This window comes from Rhopilema esculentum, chromosome 15 (assembly GCF_057945365.1).
Source record: "Rhopilema esculentum isolate cy_ngs chromosome 15, ASM5794536v1, whole genome shotgun sequence".
Lineage (NCBI taxonomy): Eukaryota > Metazoa > Cnidaria > Scyphozoa > Rhizostomeae > Rhizostomatidae > Rhopilema > Rhopilema esculentum.
In genome coordinates, this window is record NC_142829.1 from 4369552 (window position 1) to 4397401 (window position 27850).

Below are 27850 nucleotides of genomic sequence, written 5' to 3' on the forward strand. Positions count from 1 at the left end.
TATTCGTTAAAAAACCGGCCTTGAAGCCAAATGTAGCAAATATGAAACACCGCAATACGCCGAGAATAAACAACAATAAAAACACGTAATGCTGCCGGTAGCCTCGTTTCGTTGGCCCTAATGTTTTTATTTTGGTTCAGGCAGCGGCTAAAAGGAAATGGTAAGCTTATCAATATCAGTTTAGATGACAAGCATGCTCGTATAAATTGCTCGTTAGCTGTCCGTGGATGTATCATTTTAATTTATTTATATTAAAATGCTGAAAATTAATGTTCGGCTGGTAGGTGAAAGCAGGACTGTCGATATCGAAAAGGGCTGGTCGGTAAGGCAGCTGAAGGAGCACCTCGCTGAAATCTCTGGGCATGACATTGAAGATTTAAAGATAGTTTTTGCTGGATCAGTACTGCCAGAAAATTTAACGATTGATGTAAGTGAAATTTCTTAAATATATTTTTCAATGAGTTCATCTCTTTACTTTTGAATAAAGCAAAAGTTTTATCTGGCTTTAACGAGGAACTGTATTGGTATAGTTTTTTAAAGAAAGACAAAGCAGCACAATAAGATAGCTTCTCTAGACTTAGCTCTGAACATGTCAGATTGAATTTAAACCTACAGTGAAACACCTCAAATATCTAAGAACTGAAGAACCTCTGTTTTTTCTGATAAACTTTAAGGTTTTTATTGAGACATCCTCAGGACCAGCTTATTGCCATGAGATGGTCGCATTGCCAGGCATTAGGCCTATCCTTTTTAAACTACGAGGTCTGTCTAGGAAAAATGTAATTCTTTGCAAGGATTTACAGAAAATACATCTTAAATGGGTTCAATGATATTATATGATCAACCTGAACTTCATTTTTATCAATACTTGGCTTAGACCTCAGGTTTGTTGCTTCTATATGCATGAAGTATTTTTCTGATACATGAAAAAGCTATAAGCTATTAATAGCTTTTACATGTAAGCTCCGCTCTGTATTTGTTTTAAGACAAACCACCCTTTGAAAACATTTCTATTATGTTATAAATATCCAGTATGCTTTCTTGGATTCCTGCTTGCCACAGATTCTAGCATAAAGTTATCCAAAAAAGATGGCTAGCCAGTAGAACTGGTTCACAAAATACAACTGTGGGTTTTATAAATGTTTTACTTTGCCACACATCTGATGCGAAATGGGTCTCCTTTGCAGATGGGATACATATCTGTATTGAAACCCTATTTAGTAACTTTTGTGCTTATTGTTATTACATCTTTATCTAGCAATGTGATCTGGGACAACATTCAGTGATCCATGTACTGGCAACAACACATCATAATGGAGTTCAGCCAAGTATTTCATCTGCATCTGTTCCTGCAACTGTAGAAAAAGCTCAAAATATTCAAAGTAGGCTGTATTTCATTTGTTTGTTTAAGAAAAGAAAGTCATTGTTGGTCCTCCACTTCTGATCATTCTTCCCATTTCTAGACTTCTTTCATGCTACCATTCACTTGTTTCAGTCCCAGGCTGTTATGTCCCATACCATAAAACATCACATTATTTAACATAATCAACCTAAAGTTTATTTTCATTTATCCCTTAATTATATTGTGATTGCTATTACTCAGGGTGTAGGCCTGAGATTCTTTGGTAAAAATTTGTCTTATTTCATGTTTGATTTGATTGTCAAATTTTAGGTTTAAGTTTGTTTTGAAATGTTTCTAAGCATGCTTGTTATAGTTATAGTTTAAAAATCTTACTTAGGGTGTACTTAGAATTTCAATGATATATACATGAGGTATAAATAAATGTATTGGGCACACCAATTAACAGACACAGTGTCAATGTGGACCCAAAAGGCATTTTTATTCCAAGAAAGGCTGTCATGTGATTGATTTCAAGTTGTGTTTTAATTTGCCTTTTTCAATATTATTTCGTAGGCAGGGGAAGCAGTCAAAGATTTTTTGTATATTGCAAATTGATTTGTAATAAAGCTCATCCTGGTAAACTCAGGGTTAGATGCAGGGATTGCAAGGACGGAGCTTTTACATTGTCAAGGGTATGTAAACCTGGTTGCTTTTGTACCCAATATGTTTTGCTGATAGTAAACTCAAAACAAATATAAGCTTCTGGAATATTAAATTTGATAAGATAATCAATTATCTTTATGTCCAAAATAATTTGAAGATATTTTTATGTTGTGTTTAAATTTCCAGCACCAGTGGAACATTTTACTAACTTTGAAAATTTTCCATACCAGGAGTGGTTGACAGAATATAAATTTTTATTTGCAGAATAATTATAAAAGATTAACATACTTCATATTTCATGTCTCATGGTTTTAACAATGGGTTTATAAGATTTCTTAAGAGGGTGCACTAAATCCATTGTCAAAAATTATACAAAATTTTTGCCACTCCTACTTGGTCAAGTATTAGGGGGCAAGTCTATTGTTTTGATAAGATGACATCATATTTCCCATTGTTTTAGAACAAAACACTACTGTCCTCCAAAATATTGGGGGCATCACCTCCTCACTCCTTTAAGTACTATCACAGGTGTCTGTTGCTGTTCTTGACTATATAAAATATCTCGAATATGTATCTCTGATCATACAGATCTTTGATTGGCTTCTTCCATAGGGTCCTGAGGGATGGCATGATGTGACAAAAAGAAACATAATAAAAGGCATTTGCAATGAGTGTGACTGTGATTTTGCTGTTAGTTTGTATTTTGTCTTGATGTAAAATATTTGTTGGGGTTTCTATATTCTTTGCTGTTTTCTATAATTTCACAAGACAAGGTAAGCTTGTCTACCTTCTCTGGTATTTTTTCAGCATCCAAAGATTCTTTACCAAAGTAAAGTAACTCTACCTTATAAGTTTTATTGTCTTAAAGGTAAGTTTGTCTTCCTTCTCTAGGCTTTTATCTAAGAATTTCTTAGTAAGCTGAGTTAAACATTACTTCCTTTGTTTATGATACTACACATGGAAAAATACACAGCACAATCAGAACTTTTAAGATTATCCAAGTCTATATTTTTTATGTCAAATTAATGCTAGTTTTCTGTATTCAAATTTCGTAGGAGTTCTTTTTTAAATGCACTGGACATGATGCCCTTGGAGATGCTAGAGATGAGGCAATACCTTTACCTCAAGTAGGCTCTAATGCATTTAATTCTCCATGTCTGGGATGCATGGATATTCTGTAAGTAATTCTTTTTTTCAACAGTAAAATTATAAATGACACTGCAACTTTCCTTGAATTATGCAGTTTCCAGGTAGACACGTAGGTTGCTGAGTGCATATTGGCACTGTTGCTTTGATGGGATAACCATGTAAGTGGGGAGGGGGTGAGACAAAATGATAAAGCGATGGAAAGGTTTTAGAAAAAAATTTGCGATGAAACTTTGAAAGTACAACAAAATACCGTAAATACCCTGAAAATGACAACGTCTTGCTTCATTTCTAAATTACACTAGGGATTAAACAAATGAAAACTCTTTTGCAACGTCGTTCACATAGTAGATATTGTTCAAGTTATCTAAATAGGCTCGAATGAAGTAAATCAATTTGCTTTTTCCGTCACAGCTTAGAATTTTACTTGGCCTTGTGCCTCAAGCTCGATTTTTTATCGTTATTCGTTTGCTTTGTTTTGAGTAGACAGAAAAAGAGAACAGTGTAGTGTTCTTATTTGTATCGTACGTACAATGTACGAGCAATGTACCTGCTTTTGCCGGGCAAAAGAAGTAATTTTTGTACTCACCCTGTAACCTTTTCGCAACAATTGTAACGTATTATCATTTCTGTAGTAGTTAAACTTTCAAAGTATGGCGTCAAAGTATGAGCTTTGAAACAGAAACGCATAAAAGCAGAATATAAGAGTATTTATCTTTTGACCACGCCTTTAAAGAGTGAGATAGACATTGGCAATAATCACTTCTTAATCCCGCTAAAGAATATTTTGACTTTGCTCCTGTTACTGAGGACCTGTTTGCTCGATGCTGTCAGTCAAATTATTAATTCGATCAGCAAAAAAGCTTCTTTTCCAACTTTTTATACAGATTAGATTAAAAAATTTAGAATTTTCTGCAATGTTTCCCGCAATTAAAGGGATATGATTCGCTTCGTGTATATTTGCCCTAATATTAGGTTTTTTTACTTATTTGTCGACAGTTTTTTAAACTTTCTAGGGATCCTGTTCTGACATTTCCTTGCGCTGAAAAACATTCCATGTGTCTGCCATGTTTCTCAATGTTTTGCCGGTCAAAAATAAGAGACCGAATGTTGATCCATGTGGAGCACCCAAGGCATATTGGATATACTTTGTGCTGTCCTGGTGGTGGAGGTTAGTTCGTTTCAATGTTTTATAAACCAAATAATGATATCATTTTTATGCAACAGCCACTTTTTAATGGCCTCCATGCAACAACTTTTTGCAAAGAAGCATTCCCTTGAGTAGGTTATTGACTGCGCACAGAAATTTCTCTTCCTCTCGCCAGTGTAATTACCTTTCCTTAAATTTCACGATTGTAACTTGAAGAAATTTTTAAAAAAACTTCTTTTTCAAATACCATCGCCATCATTATAAAAACTCTCCTCACTTTTCATTTAATAAGTAAGGATGGGATTCACATTTGAGGCATGGGACGCTTATTCGAATAGGCGTGGGCGTGCGCTCATTCGAAGATTTACAGTTTCTTAGCTGATTTCTTTTAATTTAACTTCAAAATTTCTGTTTACTGCTATTGACACAATCATTTTTATCCTTATTTTGAAAGAATATAGAAAAAAGTACCAATATTGATGGCATTTAAACATATCCGTTCTGATATCATTTTCTAATTATAAATTAAACTAGCCCCGTCCCCCCCCCCCCACCCTCCGTTTTAGACGTTGTGTTTTTTCGATTATGTTTTTCCATTAGTACTTTTAAGCTATTGTATAATTGAAGCTCTAGCGTTAATCGCCTGTAACCTTTCTGGAAAAGCATGTTTCTTCCACATTAAGGAATCTCGTCTCCCACGTTTTAATCTCGATTAAATCTATTTTTTGCTTTTTAATTGACAGAAGATTGTGAAAGTGCATACGTCGAAGATATTCATCACTTTAGAGTGGCTGGGAATGAGCTGGTAAATTTAAGATTTTTCTTGCACTTTTGCTAGGAGAATTCTTTAGCATAAAGTTTCAAGACTAATGTATACAGCAAATGTGAATTGTAAAATCTGACTATCAAACACTCTTATAAAAACAGCTTTTTCTAAAATGAACGAGAGGGCAACCAATGATAATTAACAAAACATGAAGTTGAATTCGCATTTAAGCACGAGCTTTGCTGGTATTTCTAATCAATGCTTGTAGTTCCTATTTTCCTGTTTTTCTTTTGGTCTTTAAATCATGAACTTTCCATTGCAAATGCATATTTCGGGGTAATGTCTTGATAGAGGGAATGCCTTGATTGATTTATATTTCCACCCTAACATGCAGCAGGTTTAAATGCAAAAGGCAAGCATTTTTTTGCATATTACAACAGGCTATGGTATTCACATGGTATTATCAAAGAGGCTGCTTCCTTGTTTGAATGGAACCTGAAAATGCTCTTTCTGCACATTACTTTTGTTTCTACATCTTACAAGAAAACTAGCCGTGTGCATATCGTATTGAAAGCGAACCTCGTTGTTACGACAAACAAGGAACCACCAAGCCTTCCAGGATTGTTTCTTATAAATCGCATTTGATTTTGAATTTGTCAGAAGTTTTTGACAGATTTTTAGTAATGTAATGAAAATTGGGACAGTGGGAATTGAATTTTGGGGGAGAGCAAAACTAAGATTTAAGACTGCATAAAAAGGCGAAATTTCCGTAATTGTTGGACAAATTTTGCGCTTCTGTGAGATGTAGGTCATCCCTGTATTCACACTTCTTTCAATTTTTATTGTTTGGCTTCATTTCCGTTTATTCTAGTACGAAATTTATCAACGATTCGCAACGGAGGACCTCGTTATTCAAAGTGGCGGGATATTGTGCCCTGGGCGTGGTTGTGGCAGTGGGCTGTTCCCTGAGCTTGGCTTGCGTAGAATTGTCTGTGAAAAGCGATCAGGAGGCTGCGGGGTAGGTAGTCTTAGTTCATAGTAAAGACCAACATTTTTAACTGTACGACTCCTCCCTTCCCCCTCCCACCCCTCCCATGTTCAAGTCGCAAATGTTCGTGATTTCCTTGCTGTGGGTTGCGGAGAAAGAAGATACAGGAGTCTTTTACTGTTTCATAAAAGTTTCTGAAACGCATATCAGTTTCATTCAATCATTGAGACACATACCGCCTCGGAGGAGACACTTTTGGATGGGGGACCGATTAGCATATTACACCGGCACGAATTTCATTACGGTCAACGCTATAGAAACAGAACAGTACCCTGGGTAACAGAGTCTCCATTATTTAGTCTCAGAAATATAATTAGAAACTAGTCATAGAAAATTTCTTTGAGCACTCACTCTTTGCCACCGCAGGTGTCTACAATATTTTATCTCCAAATTTATGAGGCTCTGGTACCCAGGGTATCAGAACAGTGGCTCAGAACAACACCCGATATAAAACTCGTGCAGGCATGAAAACTCGTGTCGGCTTGAGTTTCATTTCGGCTTTCATGTAAAAAGGGCCTCAAAGTGAATTCATGCAATTATATGTGAACACACTGGTCAAGCTCCTTTTAACTGATGAATTAGCTAGGACGGCTTTTTGCTCAAAGAAAGCAATATACAATATATTTGCATCTCGTTTCACCTACCCTGATTAATATATTTTGTGACAGTCTCTGTACTTTAACATCAAAATACCGAAACAATTTAATGGCAGTAATGGTATAATCGGCTTAGTTCTCTGCCATGTGATATGTTTATGTTAACAGATATGTTTACCTCAAGCAATCAAAAAATATAATGCCCCCGTCCCCTGCTCACCTTCCCATGATATGAACGAAAAGAAACTGTTGATTACATCGAAAAACTCGTGCAATTTCTCTTGATTTTCATTATCGCACTGGTTTTTAACATTATTTGAGGTTATTCTGTTCTTCAAGGGTCTTTAGTCCAATTGTTCATGTTCTTTTAACGGGTAGCCTATATCGGGTATCTTAAACCTACCTGTTTAGCTATCCTGAAAAATGTTAGCCTATCTTTTAATCAGAACGACTTGGCAAAAGTGCTGGTTTAAATTGAGGTTTGAATGTCACTCTTCTGCAATGCTGAATTAATTTAAATCGCTAACCAACCATCAAGCCAAGATATTTTTATCCTTCATCAGACCAAGATATTTTGCCTTAGCTAACAGTTTTTATTTTGTTTACGCAAGGCTTAAGTGCGTTGTACGGCACATTGGTATTTTCAGTGCTGCTTTTTTACTTGCTAAATTCATTTTTCTTTATCAGTGTGGCGAAAGTGCACCCTTATAACCTTTTCCCAAGAGCTTCATATGAACGCTTTTATCGTCGTTTTTTGTTAAATTGTCTCCATTTTCAATGCTCTTTAGTATTCATGACCTAAGCTTTAGCTTCAAACACCCTACTGTAAAACATTTTCTTAGAAAGATCTTCGTCGAAAATGTTGCGTTGCATATGAAATTGTGTGCTTAAAGTTATTCATATGATTCTCAACTTTTAGCTTGTGTTCTGTCGAAATTGCCTCCAAGAGTACCATTATGGTGATTGCAATCAGTTAACAACGGGAACTGACGCTATCTCAACAGTTAGTTGATAATTTTTTAATGATGTTTTTTTCTTCTTGATGTAACTTTTTAAATTGCTCTTTCCACCTGCCGAACAGCTATCTCAGTGTTGCTTGCATCCTTACTTTCCAGCTTCACATCTGCCCTTGTTTCTAAATATTACACCACACGCCCTTAAGCGTCTCATATTTTGTCTTTTTTACTTAGATCTTTAATCTAGAGAAAATATTTTACTACCAAAACTCTATAGCCCCTTACTTATTGAATCCGTCTAAATTCTGCTCTTTTCTTTCGTTAAAAGGACTATAGTGTTCTGGCTCAAAATGCACGAAAATCTCGACGCGATATGGAGAAATGCTTGAAGGTAATCCGTGAAACAACAAAACCGTGTCCAGGCTGCAAATCTGCCACAGAAAAAGCTGGTAAGATAAGCATTAGTATTCGATATAATTGTGTTCTCATATTTTGATGATTAAAAACCTCTTTTGTTACAAAATGTCTAAAACATAGTAATTGATAACTGTATTAGGTGGCGTTTTGTCCTAAATTGCATTCAGCTTTGAGATAGAAAAGATCAACATTATGAATGCTGTATGCTTTGGCAGCTTTGTGCTAGGAACTATCTAATGCTTTCGGTATTAAATTTTGCACCGAAGATTTGTCTGACCGCTAACCCATCAATCTGGAAATTGTGCTGGAAACGTTTTGTCTAATTTGTCACTCTGTATGCTCGGCTAGTGCCTATTTGACCGTTGCTTTTTGGCCAAATGTCTTTTTGGCTAACGTCTGTTGGCTGAATGACTTATAGACAAATGCCTACTTGGCCAGTGCCTTTGGGCTATTAACGGTTTTTTAGACCAGTGCCAGTTGAGCTAGTACTTGTTGACTTAATGCATGTTGGGTTATTGCATGTTGAGAGGATTTTCTGGATTGCATGTTAAGAGGATTTTCTGGCCAAGTGCCGTTGGGCTATTGCCTGTTGGGCAATTGTCTGTAGACTCAACCTACAAAGTTTCCCTGCCAATTTTAAAGAAGATGAGCATCGCCCTTTGGACTAGTGACCTTCGAAGAGTAGTAAAGTGACGTTACTCAAAGTGATTTTTTGAGGCTCTTTCCATTGAATAGTTTTTGGAAAATAATTGTAGATTGTTTATTTGGTAGGTGGCTGTAATCACATGACTTGCCAAAGGTGCCGATTTCAGTGGTGCTGGAATTGTGGGATTGAATGGAACTCAAATTGTCAAGGAGATCACTGGTTCAGAATACTTGAGTACTAAATTTGCTAATTTATTTTAGTTCATGGTCAATGAATATTTTTATTAAACTAAGCTATAGTTATTTCTGCCCAACCTTATGCAAAGAAAGCTATGGTTGTTTTGCCAAATAGAAACATAGGTTAAGTCTTTTTGCCAAAAAGAAACATATTGGGGTAAAATTCCGATAGATCGCTTAAAAGCCAATATTGAAAGCTTATAAAGGTTTCATTTTTTATTGAGTCCAGTCAGACAAAACGTATAAAAGCAATGTTTTTATTCTTCAGGCAAATATAGTCCTAAGCAAGATAAATCTTTTACGCAGATAACATGCATCTAGCACTGAAGGGTTGAAGATATAAATGAAAGCTAACATCACAGATATGTTACAATATATCATCAGATCATGAAATCTTACAACGGATTACAGACATCCAACATCAACATAAGATTACAAATATCTTACAACAGATCATGGATATTCAACATAAGATTACAAAATAACAGATTACAGATATCTAGTTTAAAATCAAATATATCATACAATATATCACAGATATCTTAAAACATCTTATAGGTGACGTCATTTGATCGTATTTATGCACTTTTGAATAAACACTCAAACGGAATCTTTCGAAAACGCTTCGATTATAATCTTAAAGGGAACCGTAACGAAGAATGCCAACCGCTGACAAATTTTCGTCTTTAGTAAGGGCCTTGTCCATTTAAAACCTAGAAACTCGTGTTCCTCCACTCGAAAAACTTCAAAATTCTTATTCAATCGTCTATTACTCAACCTTTGTTCGCGAGATGAAGGATGTCAACCGAATGTAAAAGCACTTAAGTAAGGTCGAGAGGGAGGAGTTTGAATCTAAACTTTATGCGTAAATTGGGCAAGATTGTCAATAAGATTTGGGTTTTTATTCTCCCTAACGAATAAAGCGCGACTTGCTGAGAGGGGAATTGTCTCGCATTAGAAGGCTGACTTTTGCAGCAAAGGAGTCCTGCACTGTGCTCACGCAAACAGAATATGAAATCGCGAAAATTCACGAGCTTCTATACAAAAGCAAAGACCGGCTTTGCTGGCAAATCAAGAAACGACTAAAATTTCTTTAACATGGCGTATTTCGTAGCACTTACACGACAAACTTACGATTGCTAATGATGTTGATCGTGTGAAGATTTGTGGGTATGTGAACCCTATTTTCTCTTGATATGCAATGTATTATTGCAGGCATTTTTAGATACATATAAACCCGGCAGCCGTCGATTCATTCTGAATAACACATCTTATCCTAAAACAGTAAGGTTATGGTCCTATTTTGTGAGAAAAGCTCGCTCCACGATGGAAGGGGTTCCGTAACAGAAGACCTTTCTGAATTCGCTTATTATCCTTTTTTGCCTCGATACCTTTTATCTTCTATGGTTTTTAGATTTGATCTTATTATCTACTATCTACTATAAATTTTGCCCCTAGCATGGAATTCATTAACAAATTGCAGGTCCTGATTGTAACTGTTGTGTAAATATAACAGTTCAAAGGACTTTTGCGATCCCAATCTGACATACACTGGGTTTCGTAATACATTTATATTATAATAGGCTTAGCCAGTCTCTTTCTCCATTTTCCTGGCACCCGCCATTATTAAATAGCCTCTCTAACTCTACATATGTACATACATCTACTTAATTAAATGACCAAATTTGACTTAAACATCTTCTGGATAAAACTCCAAGTAAAATAGTCACTTATATTGAAATCGTATCAGCCAATCCCATCATCGATATTGCTGTGGAACTGACCAGCTTGTGAGTACGACCCTAGACCAGCAGATCTTAAATAAGCCTCGTGCATCTTATGTGCTCTTTGTGTTCGAGCTGACTCTTTTCTAACTGGATTGACCAGGCCTGCAAGAGACCCTGCAAAAAAAGAAAAAAGGCCATTTAAATTTGACGCGATCCTAGTTTTCAATGCCCAAGACTTGTTGTTAACTATCTCATTTCAACTGTTAACGATACGAAAATTTTAAGCTAACTGCTTGCAGCCTAAAATAAACGCCAAAAATTAAAAGTAAATAAACCGAATTGCCTACTGTAAAAAAAATTGTTGAAAGCTATACAAGAGTCCATTAACCAGTTTTGTCACAATTATGTTGGATCACCTTTACAAACCTAAAGGCACCGTTTTATTGCACTTTGTATGGGTCTGAAACACAATTTTCCCCTCTTCAGGGGTCTGAAACCTCTCTCCACAGAATTCGACCTCTTCAGGTAGGCTTATTGATCAATTTCAATTAAATGACCAGAAACTGATTGCAATTAAACTAAAGGAGCATGAGCAATCCTGTTTCTGTTGATAATCACAGTAGGCCTTGAATATGAGAACCCGAAATCAATAATTCTCACTGGCAAGGGTGCCTATTGAAGAACGAACACATCTGTCTACTCTATTCATACTTCTCACATCATATGACAAGTAAAGCTAGCCACCCTTCTATAATGAGTTTCGGAACCTGTGACTTGTTTTTTGCTGGATTAGTGAGAAATTACATTTTAATCACACCGAACAACCTGTAAGAGAACAACCGAACAACGAGCTTCGCAAGAAGTCAAGACTCGCCAGGCCGAACAGTTGCTTAATGATCGCATTAAGCGTTAAACTCGTAGTAGCAACTTAGAACCGTCCCGTCCCGTCCTATACACCAAATAGCGTAGGCAAGACTGTCGTTGTTAACAGAACTAGCTGAATATTACTGACAATTTTTCCTTAGTACCTTGGGTTGTTGTGCTGCTTTTTTGGTACGAGGTTTGCAGCATTTGGTTAGAAGGGCTTCCATTGCTTCTGACATTTCCTTTTCTTTTCGTGTCACCAAAATCGAATTCGTCGTCATCATTACTGTCAGCCTGGCGTTTCAGGGAACTCTGTCTTGCATAGGAGAATCCAGATTTCTTTAACTGCCAACTGCTACTGCCTGACTCTAAGAAAAAAATCGAACTCAATATTTACAAGAAGCGATAAATGGTTAACTTATTTTGTCAAATTTGCGCATCCCTGCTCGTTGCACTCAAAATGCGCGATCTTGAACTGCAATTTTAGAAGAGCGTACCCGGCAGTAAGAATCGAAGCGCTTTACCGCAGAAAAATTTTAATAGTAAATGCTCCACCAAGAGCAGATAGCAAAGAAGTCACACATTCATAAAGAATTTGCTGAAATGGGTTTGGGTTGCATTCAATTTGTTTTATGCACAGAAGTACGATCCCTAATTAATCCTGTGAACAAGACTTAGATACAAAAGAATTGAGTTGTAAAGATAATAATCCAGCATGAAATATTAGAGGTATCAACTTGGATTTATGATGCTCAAGTGTCAGCTTTAACAAAAAAGTGTTGATTTTTTCAATTTAGGACCGAATATTCTTACCATTTTTACTAGCTTGTTCATCAGCTTTATTATGTTGTGATCCTGGTTTGAAAAATTAAACAAATATCAAATCAGTATGCTAATTTATAGGCTTAAAACTAAATGGATATAACATAGATCAATCTTAGTTTGACGATCACATAAATAATTAATAATGTCAAATACAGGTTTGCCAGTCTGCCATATAATGCTTGATGCCATAAGAGCAAAAGCCACTGCTCTCAAGCCTGTGCAAGGACCGCAGGGCATATTACAGATTGAAGGGGCTAAAACGTTTAGGAGCTAAACATGCTAAATACCAGGAGCAGGGCGATTTTTGGTATGATATCAATTACATTTTGGAAATGATTGGGTGGCTAAAGCCCCTGAAGCCCCTGTTTCCATGGTCCCTGAACCTGTGAAAATTAAAGTTGCAACTTTGGACCCTCCTATTCTGCACAACAAAGCAGTACACCTGTGCCTATAAAGCATTGAGCTCATTATGCAGGCTAGTAAGACAGTTAAACAAAGAACCTCTAGGTTACTCATTGCATATTTTACTGTGATACTCGTAAATTATGTTCGGTTCAGTTCAGTTCATTTCATTTTTAAAAATCCATACGTAAAAATCTTTTAAGATACAGCAACAGGTTACAAAAGATGAAATAAATTAAATGTAATGAGAGAAATAGAGAACAATAAAAAATAGACGATTTTATAAAAACAAAGGAGATTTGCATGCAGGAATTTCTTAAAGGAAGAGCACCACCTGTGGTAAAAATATATTAATTTAGTATTTACACCACAGGCTGCCCAGGAGGGAGCCATAAGACCATCGAGAACAACTGCCACACAACCTTATGAGTTTCAATCCAGGGCTAAAAATTGTTCAATTGTATTGTATTTTGAAAGGTAATCTTACCAAGCTTGCAACTAGAACAGTAAAAGAATGAGTTAAATTTTATCTCTAGTAGGATGGCTGAGATTGCTCCTAATGATAAAAACTTTGTGTAAACAGGCCCTCCCACACTCAATAGCATCTTATCTAACTAGGCACATTCTTTTACTGTTTTGGCTCAAACATGAGACATCCAATTTAGCCCCATCAACATCAGGCTAAGCTTACAGTCGAAGTTGCAAAGCAAAATTTGGTGCAACCACAAACACAACCAATTCCAGCTATAAAAATATGTATTTCTTGGCTACATTAGCATTAAGACATATTGAAGCCTGAAAATAAGCAAGCACTTACCAGTGAAACCCCCAGCATGCCTGGAATAGTAGGAATTTCCAGTTTGTAGATTTACTTGGTTTCCTTGCTTCTTACTAGATGGCAGTGGTACATTCTTTCTGACACTCCAAACACTCTCAAGATCAAAATCTGTTGAAGTTTAGTAATGGTTAAACACTACAGTTTGGCCTGATTCAGCTTGTAAATATTTTAAACAGGTTAGCCAGAGCTCCAAAAAACAAATATACTCGTAGATCCAAATAATATAAAATTTTGGGATAGTTATTATGACTGATTTTGCAAATAGCAATTAAGACTAATAAAGCTTCTTTAAACATATAGCCCATACCATTTTACTAATATCGAAAGTGTACACAATTTTACAATTCTGACATGGTTTAGTAACTACTGTCGAGGAAACAAATTCTTGCAATGTAGGTTTGCATGTCAAAATTTGAGCCAGGTAGTCACTTCACATTTTTCTTTTAATGACCAAACATTCTTCACAATGTAACCTTCACATTCAAACTATGAAAGAACCTACAACACCAAACAAGCAGCAGACCCATTGTGACCAAATGAAACATGCCAAATATCACTCATATTGGGAACCTTAACCTAATAAAAATGTCAAGAAACCTACTCATAACAAGGCTACTGGAAAATATTGAAACGCAAAGAAAATTTTTAGGTCAAAAACTTTCAGCTTACTTGAATTGAAAGATAGCGAGTTCAGTTCAGATGCTTTAGAGCTCTTTGCATTCAAGCTACCATAATTGGCTTTCTCAATAATTTTTTTTGAATCATCTGTGAAATCTTTGTCAAAACTGCTCCATGGATCTGATTTCTGCTTCTTCTTTGCGTAGAAAAATTTGCTGCCAGCTTTTTTGTCGTTATCTAAAATTTGAATCGTACCTATATTCAATATTGTATTTTGTAAATTGGTCTTGAGATGCAAATCTTAAATATAAAAATGTCAAATATTAAAATGAGAAGGCTGTTTGAAAAAAGGAAAGACTGCATCATAACAAGTTTAGGTAAAATAATGCTGCTTGCAAACAACCTACCTGGATATTTCCAAAATTTTAATAGAGAATTCACCTTTTAAATTCATAAAAATTTATAAAAGTATATTAAAAAATATAATGATTCCATGTGATACATAAAATCCAAGTTAACATTTGTAACATAAAATTATGGACATTGTATACTTGAACCTGTTTAGACAACTTTACAAACCTTGGCTGCCATTCATTTTGAAGATATTTTGGAACCTTGACAGTTGGCAAGAACTTGTTAACATAAGAGTTTTTCTCAGCAACCATGCTGACATTTATGCATAATTAAAGAATTGAACAAACAGAACTGGTTTGTTTTTCAACTTCGGGAACAATTGGCAATGTTTGATCATACAACTGTGATTAAATTATCCATATAATTTGATTCCTTAATTTAGAACTTAATGCATATTTTGACAAATATTTTGCATCTAAGTTTTGTGACCCAAAAGTAAATGATTGCACTACCATACAGCCTCTGGTATTTTTGTTTGTACTGATAATTCAAATAAGACCTGCTAAGTTTAAGACTCAATGGAGTTCTTGCCTTGTCTATATTATTATAATTTAGAAGAAAATTAAATCTTATTTCTCTGTCTCTTTGAAGTCTGACATTGGATGTGGCTATTGATTTAATGTGGGCTCTTCATATTTTTTACACATAAGTTTCAGATTGCCACTGAACAACAGTGTGGAACCACTTCTGGCAGTCAAAAAGAGAGTGAGGTAGATAAAATTTAGATACCTGTCCTAAATTGATCAGGTATGCTGATGCTTTAAGTTTTCCAGAAGTTTCTATCTCCATACTTAGTTAATGCAACCAGCTTTTATGCTTATTTTTCTTGAATTTACATGAATGAACTTATCTGTCAGTCACAGTGCCATATCTCTCAAAATTTTGGTCATTTGATACCAAATATCTTTTTGAAAAGCTGATTGTAACCAAAATTGGCTTGAAAATATCATTTTCAAGAGTTTTGCTACACACATATGTGGTTAATTTATTTGAGGTACAGAATTTGAAAATGGCTTTGAAAAAACCTTTCTGATGTTTTATGCTCTGAGGAGTGTCAGACGAAAAAGCTTTTAGTATGTTGTAAAATGTTTGCTTTTTTCAAAGCCATTTTCAAATATGTGGCTTTAGACAAAATGTATATATGTATCTCAAACACTCGGAATTTCATACTGCAAATTTTTGTTGCTAGCTGAGACTATTTTTGACTCATTATAGAATTTTTGACTGCCTTGAAAGATTGAATCAGAAAAATACATTTCTATTTCTTTCTCCTTCAAAATTGCAAATGAATTTGCATGTTTAGGTGACATATCAAAATAAAGGCCTATTTGTGTTGTTGTGACAAAAGCAGTCTTTTCACTAATGAAGCTTCAAGCAAGAGAATCAAGGCATGTGCAGATGCTTTGTACCAGAGTTGATAATGAAATTGATAATGAAATGTATCAACAATAGTGGTCAAACTTGGCCAAAACATCCAAGAAAATAAACAAAATGATGTGATAAGGAGACATCAGGTTCAGATCTGATGGGCAACATACTTAAAACTCACTCAGGCAGGATTAAAGCAAGAAGAATTTTTTCAACCCTGACAAAAATTTGGAGTCCATTTTTTGGGTATAAATGCTATCAATTTTCATCACTATCGGACTTCTTTAACAAAATCAAGATTTCTTGCATATTTTCATTTCAATTGCCTTGTTTTGAAATATAACTATGACTTTTAGTAAATAACTTTGATATGTGATGATACATCTAATCTATTCATTATTTTTCACTAAGTTGTTCGGATGGTACCCTAACTAAAGTTTTTTATAATGGTACCTACTTCGCGAAATTAAATGCGTATGGCCTCAAGTGTGTCTGAAAACCTTTGGAAAGTCGCGGAAAGCTGAAAACCGTGGGAGTAGAGTGTGAACGAAAAACCGTCGTGGGACATTTTCGAAAGCCGGTTGCATAGGAATATCGCTTTCTTTATACGAAAAAGACCCATTTAATGAAATATCTAGAAGTATATAAAATATCACCCGCTCAGTATCCAAATAATACAACACCAGTTATCATCGCGTCGGCATTCAACACCAAAAAACAACGGCGTCGATATTTATTGTCCTATATAAACATGTTAATGATCAAAACCTGCCAGATATTCTAAAGATGACATGATTAATTTCTCACCTTGCATGCCACTTTCGTTATCTCTTTGTAACACCATTACTCTTTTCTTGTTTGCAAACGAAGATACTTTCGTTCAATGAACATCCTGATTCTCCTTTATCAAAACTAGGCCATTTACAAATAAATTTTCTTCGAAACGAGGTTTAGTAACGCGGCACAAACTCAAGTTTGCCTTCAGTTTTCGTCGTCATGGGAATAATTTCAATATAGAAGTTTGTATTTAACGGGTTAACACCTTTTCAACAATTGAATACAGTCCTGATAAACTATCGAAGAATCAGTTTTACAGGTTAGTAACACTGCAGCCGCCTGTCCGTTATACAGGTTAGTAACTCTCGCGTAATGCGGCTATACTGCCCCCTACCCTTATCTAGAGGAAACAAAGAGGCAGCGCTCTCTTCCTCCCTACCCTTTTGATTTTTTTTTATCTGTTTATATATTAAAGTATTATAATAGTCATACTATTATAATGTTGTCTTTTCAAATATGTGTCAAAGAAATTTTAAATTGTACACACTGTAGTTTGACTTAATGAACTCATAGCCAAAATTAAAATCCTATTATTGTGTATTCTCCTAGCTTTAATAACACATTTTTTGCAACCCCCACCCCCCACTCTTCCTTCGTTCTTCAAAAGGGAATTGTTACACTCTTTTTTTATAAAAACCAGTATATCTTAATTTTTTATTTAAATTTATAGGGTGTAAGCGGCTCAATTGCTAGCTATTTCGCTCCAGGGAGGTGTTTAGGCCTCATTTGCCGACAAAGTGAGATAGTTTGAATCTTCACACATGGCTAAAAATCCTTGTTTTTTAGGATGAAACGTTGTTTTAAATTGCCATTTTACAGCAGCTAAGCCTCAGCTTGTTCTTAATTTATTTGTAACTTTTGAACAATTTTGAGGCTCGTGTTCTTATAAAATTTTTCTTATAGAAAGAAAATAGTGTAACTGAGATCTCCTTTAGAACAGGGCCTCAGATAAAGGGGGTGGGGGACATGACTCCCCACTTTTTTCAAAACAGTAGAACTTTTTACAAAATCTTTTGTTATGGGTGTTGAAATTTCCTTTGCCCCTCCTTCTTTTCAACCGATGTCGGAATCCATGTAAATGGTGTTTGCATCAAGAGCCCCTGTCAAATCATCGCCAAAAACTTTATGGTGTTTTATGGTCATTGATAACGGTAGATATGGGAATTGAAATGCGAGCTACAGTCATAACAGAGAAGTGTAGGCTCTGGTGGGTTTGCGCCGAGGGGCAAATCACTCGTAAGAAAATCTGTTATCTGAAAATCCCCAGAAATTCTTTTGTTTTAGGCGAAATCTCGTACGCTATTTGCAAGAGTGAATCGCCCCTCGGCTTGAGCTACCTTACAAAAGTCGTCAATGCATAAATGAATGGGAATTTTCTGTGTGGGCTATTTTCCCTCGGCCTGTAGGACCTGTCGTCACGTGAGAACTGTTATCACGCCAAACCGGGCTGTGTCCTTTACCGGGCTGGTTCGCTATCTTTGTTTGCCCATTGTTTTCCTCATTCAGTACACTGTTATAAAAGAAATATACTACAGTTTTACAATTATTAGGAAGGCCTCAGCTTCCCCGCCCCCCGTGGTTATTATCTATCTGTCAATTTTGTATAGTATGGCATTAAATAAACATTTAGTGACTGGTCTCAAACGTTTCTTTGAAGATACTTCAATTCAATTCTTCATTTCAAATGAGACTCGCATTCTTGATGGGAATTTTTTAAAAACCCTTACATTAAAATTTTACTTTCTTGTTTTATCATTAGAGATTTCAATGTTTTATTGAAGTCATTCTATGAAATTTAGAAAAGATTTACTTTTTAGAAAAGGTTAACTTTATTATTAGGTGTAAACAATTATTATCAACTATAAAAATAGCTAGAATTTTGCGTAAGTGCAGCAGCATCCTCTCTCCCATTCGAAGAATTATTGAATATCAACAATCTCGAAGCTTAAAATTCATCCAATGTAACTCTTTCAGCTAGTTTAAATAGTCTTTTCAACCAACATTGCTTAGAGGGAGTGGGGATAAATCTGTATCTTACAGCCGGAAACTTTTATTTGATCAAAATCATTTATTGACCAAATAACTTCGTGATTATGATTTTGGTTTGAAACGTTTCAACAAAAGCGTTTCTATCTAGTTAAGAGCCCGGTAAATTGTAACTAATTGTAACGTTCTTAATTGGGTCCAAATTGTTGCAGGTTGCAGGATAGTAATTCAACGCAAAATCAGGTTTGAAGCAAAGACAGACTCAAAAAGACTTTTCTCAAACGTATATCGTGTAATCAGCAGTACAGTCGAGGCTTTCACAAGAGCTACGCGTACGATCTAAACCGAAGCTCCCACTAACTAACCCAAATAGCAGTGAGCGAAATATTTACACATACTTTATACAGGTATAACGCTTATAATCTTACATAAAAGAAAAATGATCGAGAACAACAATAAGAGGACGTTTGGATGCATATGTATGAGCTGAGTCAATGTCGAGGAAGGTGAAGCTCGAAAAGCGGATGAATGGGGTGAAGGGAATATGCAAAAGAGGTAGATTAAAGCGAGGCTGCTTACAGCGGCAAGTTTTTCATCAAGGGGGCTGTAACCTGGCACCTATGTATGGATGTAGGGATCCTCATCGCCCACCTAAAGGAGCTTTGGATTTCAAAGTCATAAATTATATCGTATGAAATTACTTAAAGTTGGTCTCTAACAATGATTGATAATCTAGTTTTTCTACACCAACAACTAACAGTAAAATGAATTGAACAACAGCCTGTGGCAAGCCACTCAGCTACTGATAATTCCAAATTTCTATGTACAACGAATGTATTAGATGAGACAACAGAATGTGTTAGATTAGATCAGAACGGAAACCAATTTACAGCAGTTTGATGGAGGATGAGCCTGTACTAATGTGGCCATTTCTCAACTAGTTTATGAAAAATTTGACTGATTTGAAGAATACATGCTCTTCTGTACCAAATGCAGCAGGATCTTTAGTAAGTAAGTAAAGTTGAATTTTTATCTGACACGGGGTTCTTGGCTAAGTTTTGTGTTGGGGTTTGCCGCGACAATATTGAAAGTGGTATCGTTGATTAGACTAATTTTACAAAAAATTGCACCCTAGATTAGACTAATTTCTATAAAATATGCTACCCTTGGTTAGACTAATGTTAAAAATACGATAGCGTTGACTAGATTAATTTCAAAATTATTCGAGTTGGCAGGTATCTCTAAATTGTTGGCTTGAACTCAAAGGTCGGTTTGTTTCATTTCCTAGTTTATAATCAAGCTAAATGGGTTGCCATGATGAAATTCCTACTTTCAAATGACGTTCTATAGACCAAGGTTGTCAAAGATGATACCCTTGGTTGAACCCAAATTCCAAAAAAATATACCCTTGGCTAGGTAGAAACCCGAAAAAAGTATACCCCTGCTCGAGGCACATCCCCCCAGGTTCCTTTACTATGGAAGTATCCCCCACCCCCGTGGTTGATATTTGTCTTTTTATCAACTCTATTACTTGTTTTTTATTTCAAGCGACAGCAGAGACGGATTTAAGCGGAAAGGATTTGGGGGGAGGGTGTTGGATAATGATTGGACTTTGGTGTCGCACCCCCAACATCCTGTGGTAAATCCGTCCGTGCCGCGTTCCCAGTTAAATAGATGACGATTGCAGTTGAATATCATCGAGAGTATTAGCTGCCCCATTTTGGAGGGTAAAAATCCCAATATTTACCACAGGCGTTGCTTGGAGTTTCACTTTGTAATAGGCAAACCAAAAATAAAACAATGGATCGCATAGCAGATTTAATGCGAACATAATAGCTGCTATGTTAGTCATCCATCCAGAAAAACTGGAACAAGTGATTTTTGCATCTGTTAAAGTAATTGAGATTACTATCGCCGGCAGGGATAGGATGCAATATGTGACTGAAATGGCAATGCAGGTGATGACGAGACGTTTTTCATGTTGACGTTGTTGTGAAGGTATCGGGTTGGCGAACTGACTGGCACCTGGTTCATTTCTAATGTCAGGCCTTCTACCAATTGCATTCTTTATTTTGACGATTCTGTAATATGCAACCAAAAGATAGATGGACGTAGCGCCGAATGCCAATCCGATGTAAATTGTCAGGCTTACACTGGGTAATATCCAAAAATTGACGATTACTAGGAGTACGCCTAGAACGCTGGGGGCAACCCATAACATGCAGAACACTTTCAGCCAGGTGATTTTTTCGGTTAAAATTTTGAATTTGAAAGGGTATTTTGTGGCATAATGCCTTTCCCAGGTTATGCCAATGACGTGGCCTTGCTGGATAAAAATTAGGATGATTACAGGCACTTGCGAGAAATTGGAACCACCTTCATTCGCATGGGGTGTGCGCAGGAAGCTTGCAAGAACAACTCCAACCAGCAGTGTGCTTGTCAGAAGATCAATGATGCCAAGGCTTGGAATGAGCTTTGATCGTACAACACTCTTTCCTTTCTTTGAAAAAGCTAAGATAGTTTCAGCAAGGTTTGCTACAGCTGCAATTGAGCTGATTATGAGGAAACCAATGTAGCAACTCCAATCTTTAAAGTCCATTATTGATGACCTGTGCTTCAGAACTTTTGCAAGAACAACTCGTAGTCGTCTCCTATGAGGAATGAATTCATTTAGATACGTTTCATATTTGTTTGCTCAAGGAAAATTCCGAAATTTTAGGTTTCACATACGATCATGAAGATTTCAGTTCTTAGGACACCTAAAAGAGAGCAGTAAAAATATCTCATTGCTGCTCCCTTGTAGATGTCCTAAAAACTGTACACTGTCATTAAAAGACTTTGTAATAATGTATATAATGGCCCATGGATGCCATTAGATCTCAATTTTAACAAAAGACCGTCGTGCTAGACTCTATCGAATGCTTTTTATGTATCCAAAAAGACAGTCCTTGTTTCTATGCGATCTTCCAAGCCGCATGGTAATGTCGTGAGTTGTTGTTCTTATTGGTTGATAGTGGAATCACCTACACCCCTGGCAAAAAATGCTGAGACACTCGCAGAAAATTGAGCTAGTTTCAAATCATCCAGCCCCCGTCCCCCCAATTCAATGTTGTGATGAGAGTAATTCTGCTCGCGGCCATGCCCAGTTATACCGCAATCATAAAACCCAACATTGACATCGGAGGGAAGGGGATGTGGGCTACCAGAGCATGTTATATAATAAAAAGACATGTGACTTCACTTTTTGAACAAAAGTCTCAGCTATTTTTTGCCAAGATTGTAGGTGGAACCCACTATGAGATGGATCCCACCCCATGCATTCTTTAATTCTTTATCACGATCAAACAAAATTTTTTCAACCACCTTTCCCCAAATTGACAGGAGTGATATAGGCATTTAGTTGGATTTAACTTGACGATTACCTTTCTTATGAATAGGAACAACGTAACTGTTTTGAAAGTGCACAATTTCAACAGACGTATGGATATGTCATCGGAGCCATGTGCTTTTCCAGTATTCAATTGATTAAACAAGTCAGTGATTTTATGCCCAAAGATGTGCACAGTCTCTAACGGATATTCTATTTTCCGTTGGTAAGTTGGCTGAGAGTCTACTATCTGTTTGAATAAGCGAGAGCTGCTTGATAAGTAATCCCTACATAGCTTTGCTTTTGCTTGAAATTGGAAAAAAATATGTCTTTATTTAGTAATTGGGGAATACAAGTAGCTTTTTTCCTGTTTAGTATCTTATTAAAAATTTTCTAGTAAACTTTTATTAGATTCTCAGGATCACAAAGCATTTTACCTAGATTCTTGTAATATGTCTCTTTCGCTGGTGCTGTCTTTTTTGTCGCTACCCGACCGGCTTCTTTTACTCCTACTAGATCCTCTGAATTTCTACCCCTTTTGATGAAATTGCGACAGAGGCGTGCTTTAGACGAATGGCCAATGGTTTAGTCGTAAATTTTTAGCAAGTATAACGCGAAAGTGTAAAAATAACAGCGTTTCATTCGTGTTTTTCAGAAAATTATCACATTTTGTGCTTTTTACGACATCTCTGCATTGAACATTTTACTGTTAGCGTTATACTTATGCATCTCATCCTAGTGATATATGCAATGATCTATCACTTTTCTTATTTGTTTCGTTTTCGGATATTAGTATATATGAGTATATCTAAATATTTATGTATATTATGAACTTTGTTTCTATTTTGACCATTGAACAATGTCCTTCCTACGTTACTGCGTACAATCACGAACAAAAGGATCCTCGAACTACACAGGCCCAATTTACATAAGCAAATGTCCGAAATGCAATTGCGATATGTTCATGTGACTTAAATGTTTAATCACTTTCATATTTATTCGAACCCGTGGTTGATGAAATCATTGGAAGCATAACCAATTTATTGCTACCTTGTCTAATCAAGTAATCGACTATTTGTACTTATATCTAGTATGATACTGATTAAGAATGCTGCTGTTTGCTTGGATAGGTAGTATAACGCTGCAGCTCAGACATCTTAGGAATCGTAGCGCGTTATGCCGCCTAACCCTCCACTACACTACTGCGAATGGCCCTTTTAACTTCCCCGTTGGTAAATCCTGGCGTTTCCCTGGGGTTGCTAACAACTTCTGAATTGGGAACATATTTTGTCATAGCCCCAAGAAACATTTTAGTAAAGTAGTCAGTAGCCCTGTTCATATCAAGCCCCATCAACTCACGTTCCCAGTTTGTTTGATTAAGTTCATCCCTCAAAGAGTTTACATCTGCTATATCATATTACTATTTGCGACGCCTGAAAGGGATTATTATTATTATCATTATCGATTTATTTAAAGTTGGTTTTATAATTCAAATAGCTAAAATAACATGTAATTAAGGCCAACTAGAGCTAAAAGAAAATACATTATAATTTACAAAGAAAAACAATACCCAGAAATGACAAAATTAATTAATCTAAAAACCCTAAATCTTTGATAAAAACTTTACACAATCTGCAGGTGCATGAATCGCAATTCCACTGTTTTATTTTTCTTTAAATTTTTGAAGTGTGCTACAGTCTTTCAAAAAACTTGGAAGTGAAGACCATAAAAGGCAGCCTCTATACTGAATATTTTCTGTGCCATATATTTTCGTCCTTACTTTCGGCAGTTGCAAATGATTTACACTACGCAGACTATAATAGCCATCTCTTTCTGCAAAGATATCTTTCATAAAAGTTGGGTTGAGATCGTTCTTTGATTTGAAAATCTCTCTCATAAGCAACTGCAGATTGCGTTTGTGCGTGGTTACGGAACTATTTAAATTATTTACAAAATTATCTCCACCATCTTTGCATACAATTCGCAATGCTCTTTCACGAATTTTGTTTACTTTAGAATTGATTGTCCTGTCATGGAACACCCATACAAGGAGACAGTAATTGAACTGCGAGTTAATGAATGCATCCATCAGCAATTTTAATTTGACAGGGTCCGTATAATTAGAGAGGCGGGCAAGTGCGTGCAATTTTTGATTTGCCTTTGCATAAATTTTCGACATGTTTTGTGAAACTTAATTTTTAATCAAAAGTAATTTGCAAGTTTTTTATCAAAAGTAAAAAGGATGGAGATGGAATTTGCAAGTTAACGATCCGTAGACTGCCTCGTGATGACATTTTTCATGAAATGATGAGTATACGCCTGATTCCAAAAAGAGGTTGGGTTAATTTGTGAATATTGAATCATTAAACTCTTCGCTCTTTGACAATAATGCATTGGCTGGTCGATTCATTGCGTAAGCTTTAAGCCTTCGTTTAAGTCACTTCCAAATGTGTAGTGCCTTCTACATTTTTATTGTCATCTGGCCAGTTTTTACAGTTAAAAACACCAGTGGTTATCACGCCATTGGGCCTAAGGTCTTTCAATTTTGTTATAAAGGATCCAACCCTATCTAATGCCCTGTTAACACTACAGCTTTAAACCTGGGTTGAACTTTGGTTAACGTTAACCTGGTTAAGAAATTGGGTAGTGTAAACCTAGGTTTTGTACTCTGTAGGTGGGTTAAACCTAGGTTGACCCCAGGCCAAGATCTTCGAAGTGCAAGAGGTGGGTTGAACCTGGGTTAACGATAACCTGGGTTAGAAATTTAGTTTAAACGCAGCTAACCTGGGTTGAACCTAGGTTAAGCTAATCCTACTCTGGAGGTGGGTTAAACCTAGGTTGACGATCTGATACGCGCTTGCGCTTTTCGAGCCATGAATCAATTGGGCGCAAACTGATAAAGCTATTGTCAAAACAAAGGTTATCTCTAAACGCTTGAGGGAAGCGATCTTCCATTCGAAGCAACAATGGTTGCCACAGAAGGTCAAGAAATTTTCGAATTTGAGTGATTCCAGTTTGCTGCAAAATGCACCCTTTCAAGCAATTTTACCTATACAACACAATTGGATGGATTTTCTTCAATCTGAAACATAATTTCTCACATCCTATGTTGGAGACAAAGTCTTGATATCGGGTGTAATCGGGACGGCTATGATTAGTACTTGAAACCTTGTATAAACTTAATTTTATTTTTTTATGCAGCGGGAGGGCGTGATTGTTAAGCCTCCGCTCTTTCATTTCATTTCATGTAATTTCATTTCATTCATTTTAAATTTTTTAGAGAGGGTGGCCCTTCAGCAGAGAAGCTGATTTTCAAGAGGGCCCTTCATCTGCATTACATACTCAATTACAATTTTTTTAATTTTTAAAAAGAGCTTTTATATCTACAATAAAAGCAGTGTTTATAGTAGAATGTAAAATAAAGTAGAATAATGAGCTTGATATTACAAAACAAAACAAAAACAAAAAGGTAAAACTCCTTAAATAAGATTTTTAAGGATCCTTAGGCAAGTTGCTTGTTTGCAGTCGGCTGAAAGGCTTTTCTTCGGCAACCCATGGCCAGTTACGCGTTACGCGAACTATATGTGGCATATTGTGAGCTTTTCGTTAACAAATTGCCTAGGTATTGAGGAGCAAGTTCCTTTAAGCTCTTAAAGACCATTGTTTTGGAGTTTCGATTAGTTCTTTCATACTCTTCCACCCAAGTTTTTTTAATAAGTGGTTGGCTTGGTGTGTCGAAACTGCAGTTTGTAACAAGCCTAGCAGCCCTGTTTTGTAGCTTTTGCAAACGATTTATCTCTGTAGTACCAACACATATGATAATTTGCATTGCTTAATAGATTTATTAGGTTGTGAAGAGCATCCCTATCTTCTTCCGTGAAGTGGGGCCCTGGTTGCTATACCATCCTATTTTCTATACGCAACCAGATGCAAAGATTTTCCCAACTACACCTATTTTATTGGGTACTTTGATAATCCGCAGGGATTAAAAAAATACGATTTCAAAATTCGATACATTAGAGAGAACACAAAAAAATCACTAACTTCAAGCCTGCATGCAATCAAATTAAAGTTCATTCATAACTTCAATAATTAAGCACAAAGGAATGTGTACTTGTATTGCGGCGCGGCTTCAAAAACGGCTCCAAAGACAACTGCGCGGCTTCAATCAAAGTTGCAAAGCTACATTTAACATCCCTTACAAAAACGATTTACAATCCCTTCATAACCATTACGAATCAAGTTGCCGTGAAAATTGCCCGATGATTGCAATACACAGGATAACTGAACTTGAATTTCCGCTAAGCGCAACATTGCCGTAACATTATCGCTAAGTGCAACATTTTCGCTAAGGGTAACATTGCCGCAACCTGCTTTGCTCTACCATCTGCCGATAACTTTACCGCAATGTACTTATGACCTTCTTTCAAATGTGAAGAGTGTTGAGGGGCGGGGGGTAATTTTCAGCTTGTCCCGCCCTTGCATGTCCCGTTGTATTTTTTATGAAGTGGCGTGTCAGGTTAGACAAAGGGCGAAAAGCTAATCACCTGTACGCTTTGATCAAACCCCTTTTGCTATGTCCAATGAGATGAATCTATTACCAAATTGCGATCTATAGCTTGAGAAACTAACATGGTATTCAGTTTTTTGACATCAGTACGATGTAATAAAACGACTGAAATAGCTTAAATGGAGATTGAAATAATTGATTTACTGCAGTTTTTATGCATAGATCAATTGCAGTCCACATTATCTGCCACGAGTCATTTGGGTGCTAGTTCTCCAACTGATAACGCATTTATTCATTGTTTGTTTCCACCAGTTAGGCAGTAAAAGGGCAAAAGCAGACTTTAGTAGGAACCTATTCAAACAAGGTTGGAAGACATTATAACGCGCTCGACCTTATAACAAACTAATGACCTGATCGATATACGCACAAAGTTTGAAATGTATCGTATTAAATCCAATCAATGGAGTAAAAATTGTCCAAGTAAACCGTGTGTAAATTGAAAGACCTTTCTTATTTTAGACGAATGAAATTTACGAAGTGCTGCAAAATAGAAAATTTATCAAAAACATTTATCACACACAAAAAATAAAATCGAATTACTTACAAGTTTGCAAAAGTTCTAATAGCACTGAATATTTTTTCAAATTCTAAAAGCTAATCAACTCACTGTGTTGTGTTGTTTTACCTTTGCAGTGGTGTTTCAACCGACTGGCATCTCAAATCTGTCGTTTGCTTATATCGCACAAGCGTTTCCCATCTTTGCACCTGCCTATGATGGAAGTAAAGCTCAAGTCTTCGAGAAAATAAGGGCCAGCTGAAAAACAGTTTGATCGACAAGCAAAGGCTTGATTTATGAAACCTGCGCTGCTCTGCAGCTGGTGCAAATTGAAGAGTAATTACACATTTCCATCAATATATATTTTTTAAAAGTTACTCATTCCTGTTATAGTGTTTTTGATAATTTTATCGACTGGCTGTCCTTAACCAATGGAAAAAGAGCAAAATACACTCATTCAAAGACCAATCTTTTCATGTGATACTTAGGACTGAGATCCAGTTACTTTTGTGCACCAAAGTGCCGCATCTGTTACCGTATTTGATCTATTTAACGTTAATTTAACTTTATAG

The 27850-nt window shown here is 36.1% G+C and overlaps 3 protein-coding genes across 7 annotated transcripts; 1 reads left to right on the plus strand and 2 right to left on the minus strand.

Annotated features, from left to right (window-relative positions):
• The first annotated feature begins 130 nt into the window (after positions 1 to 130).
• LOC135685185 (E3 ubiquitin-protein ligase parkin) lies at positions 131 to 22587 on the plus strand. 5 transcript variants are annotated; one of them, XM_065201021.2, is made up of 12 exons: positions 131 to 427; positions 1259 to 1382; positions 1916 to 2034; positions 2618 to 2695; positions 3061 to 3182; positions 4168 to 4322; positions 5048 to 5106; positions 5939 to 6085; positions 7631 to 7714; positions 7996 to 8116; positions 8856 to 8964; positions 22283 to 22587. In XM_065201021.2, exons 1-12 carry the CDS (start codon positions 257 to 259, stop codon positions 22368 to 22370), a joined length of 1377 nt encoding a protein of 458 aa, XP_065057093.2. In that variant the 5' UTR covers positions 131 to 256; the 3' UTR covers positions 22371 to 22587. The 5 variants fall into 5 exon arrangements, with proteins under 5 accessions (XP_065057093.2, XP_065057095.2, XP_065057094.2 ...); XM_065201023.2 differs by lacking the exon at positions 22283 to 22587 and adding an exon at positions 9273 to 9413 and having other exon boundaries at positions 5045 to 5106; XM_065201022.2 differs by lacking the exon at positions 22283 to 22587 and adding an exon at positions 9235 to 9256 and having other exon boundaries at positions 5045 to 5106.
• On the minus strand, positions 10713 to 16963 carry LOC135685187 (uncharacterized). Its single transcript, XM_065201027.2, has 6 exons — positions 16830 to 16963; positions 14292 to 14477; positions 13602 to 13730; positions 12371 to 12412; positions 11722 to 11925; positions 10713 to 10867 (listed from the first exon to the last, which is right to left on the minus strand). The coding sequence occupies exons 1-6, from the start codon at positions 16864 to 16866 to the stop codon at positions 10713 to 10715; spliced, it is 753 nt and encodes a 250-aa protein (XP_065057099.2). The 5' UTR covers positions 16867 to 16963.
• Positions 19115 to 27661, minus strand: LOC135685186 (uncharacterized). Its single transcript, XM_065201025.2, has 2 exons — positions 27390 to 27661; positions 19115 to 21496 (listed from the first exon to the last, which is right to left on the minus strand). The coding sequence occupies exon 2, from the start codon at positions 21442 to 21444 to the stop codon at positions 20512 to 20514; it is 933 nt and encodes a 310-aa protein (XP_065057097.2). The 5' UTR covers positions 21445 to 21496; positions 27390 to 27661; the 3' UTR covers positions 19115 to 20511.
• Between the last annotated feature and the right edge of the window lie 189 nt (positions 27662 to 27850).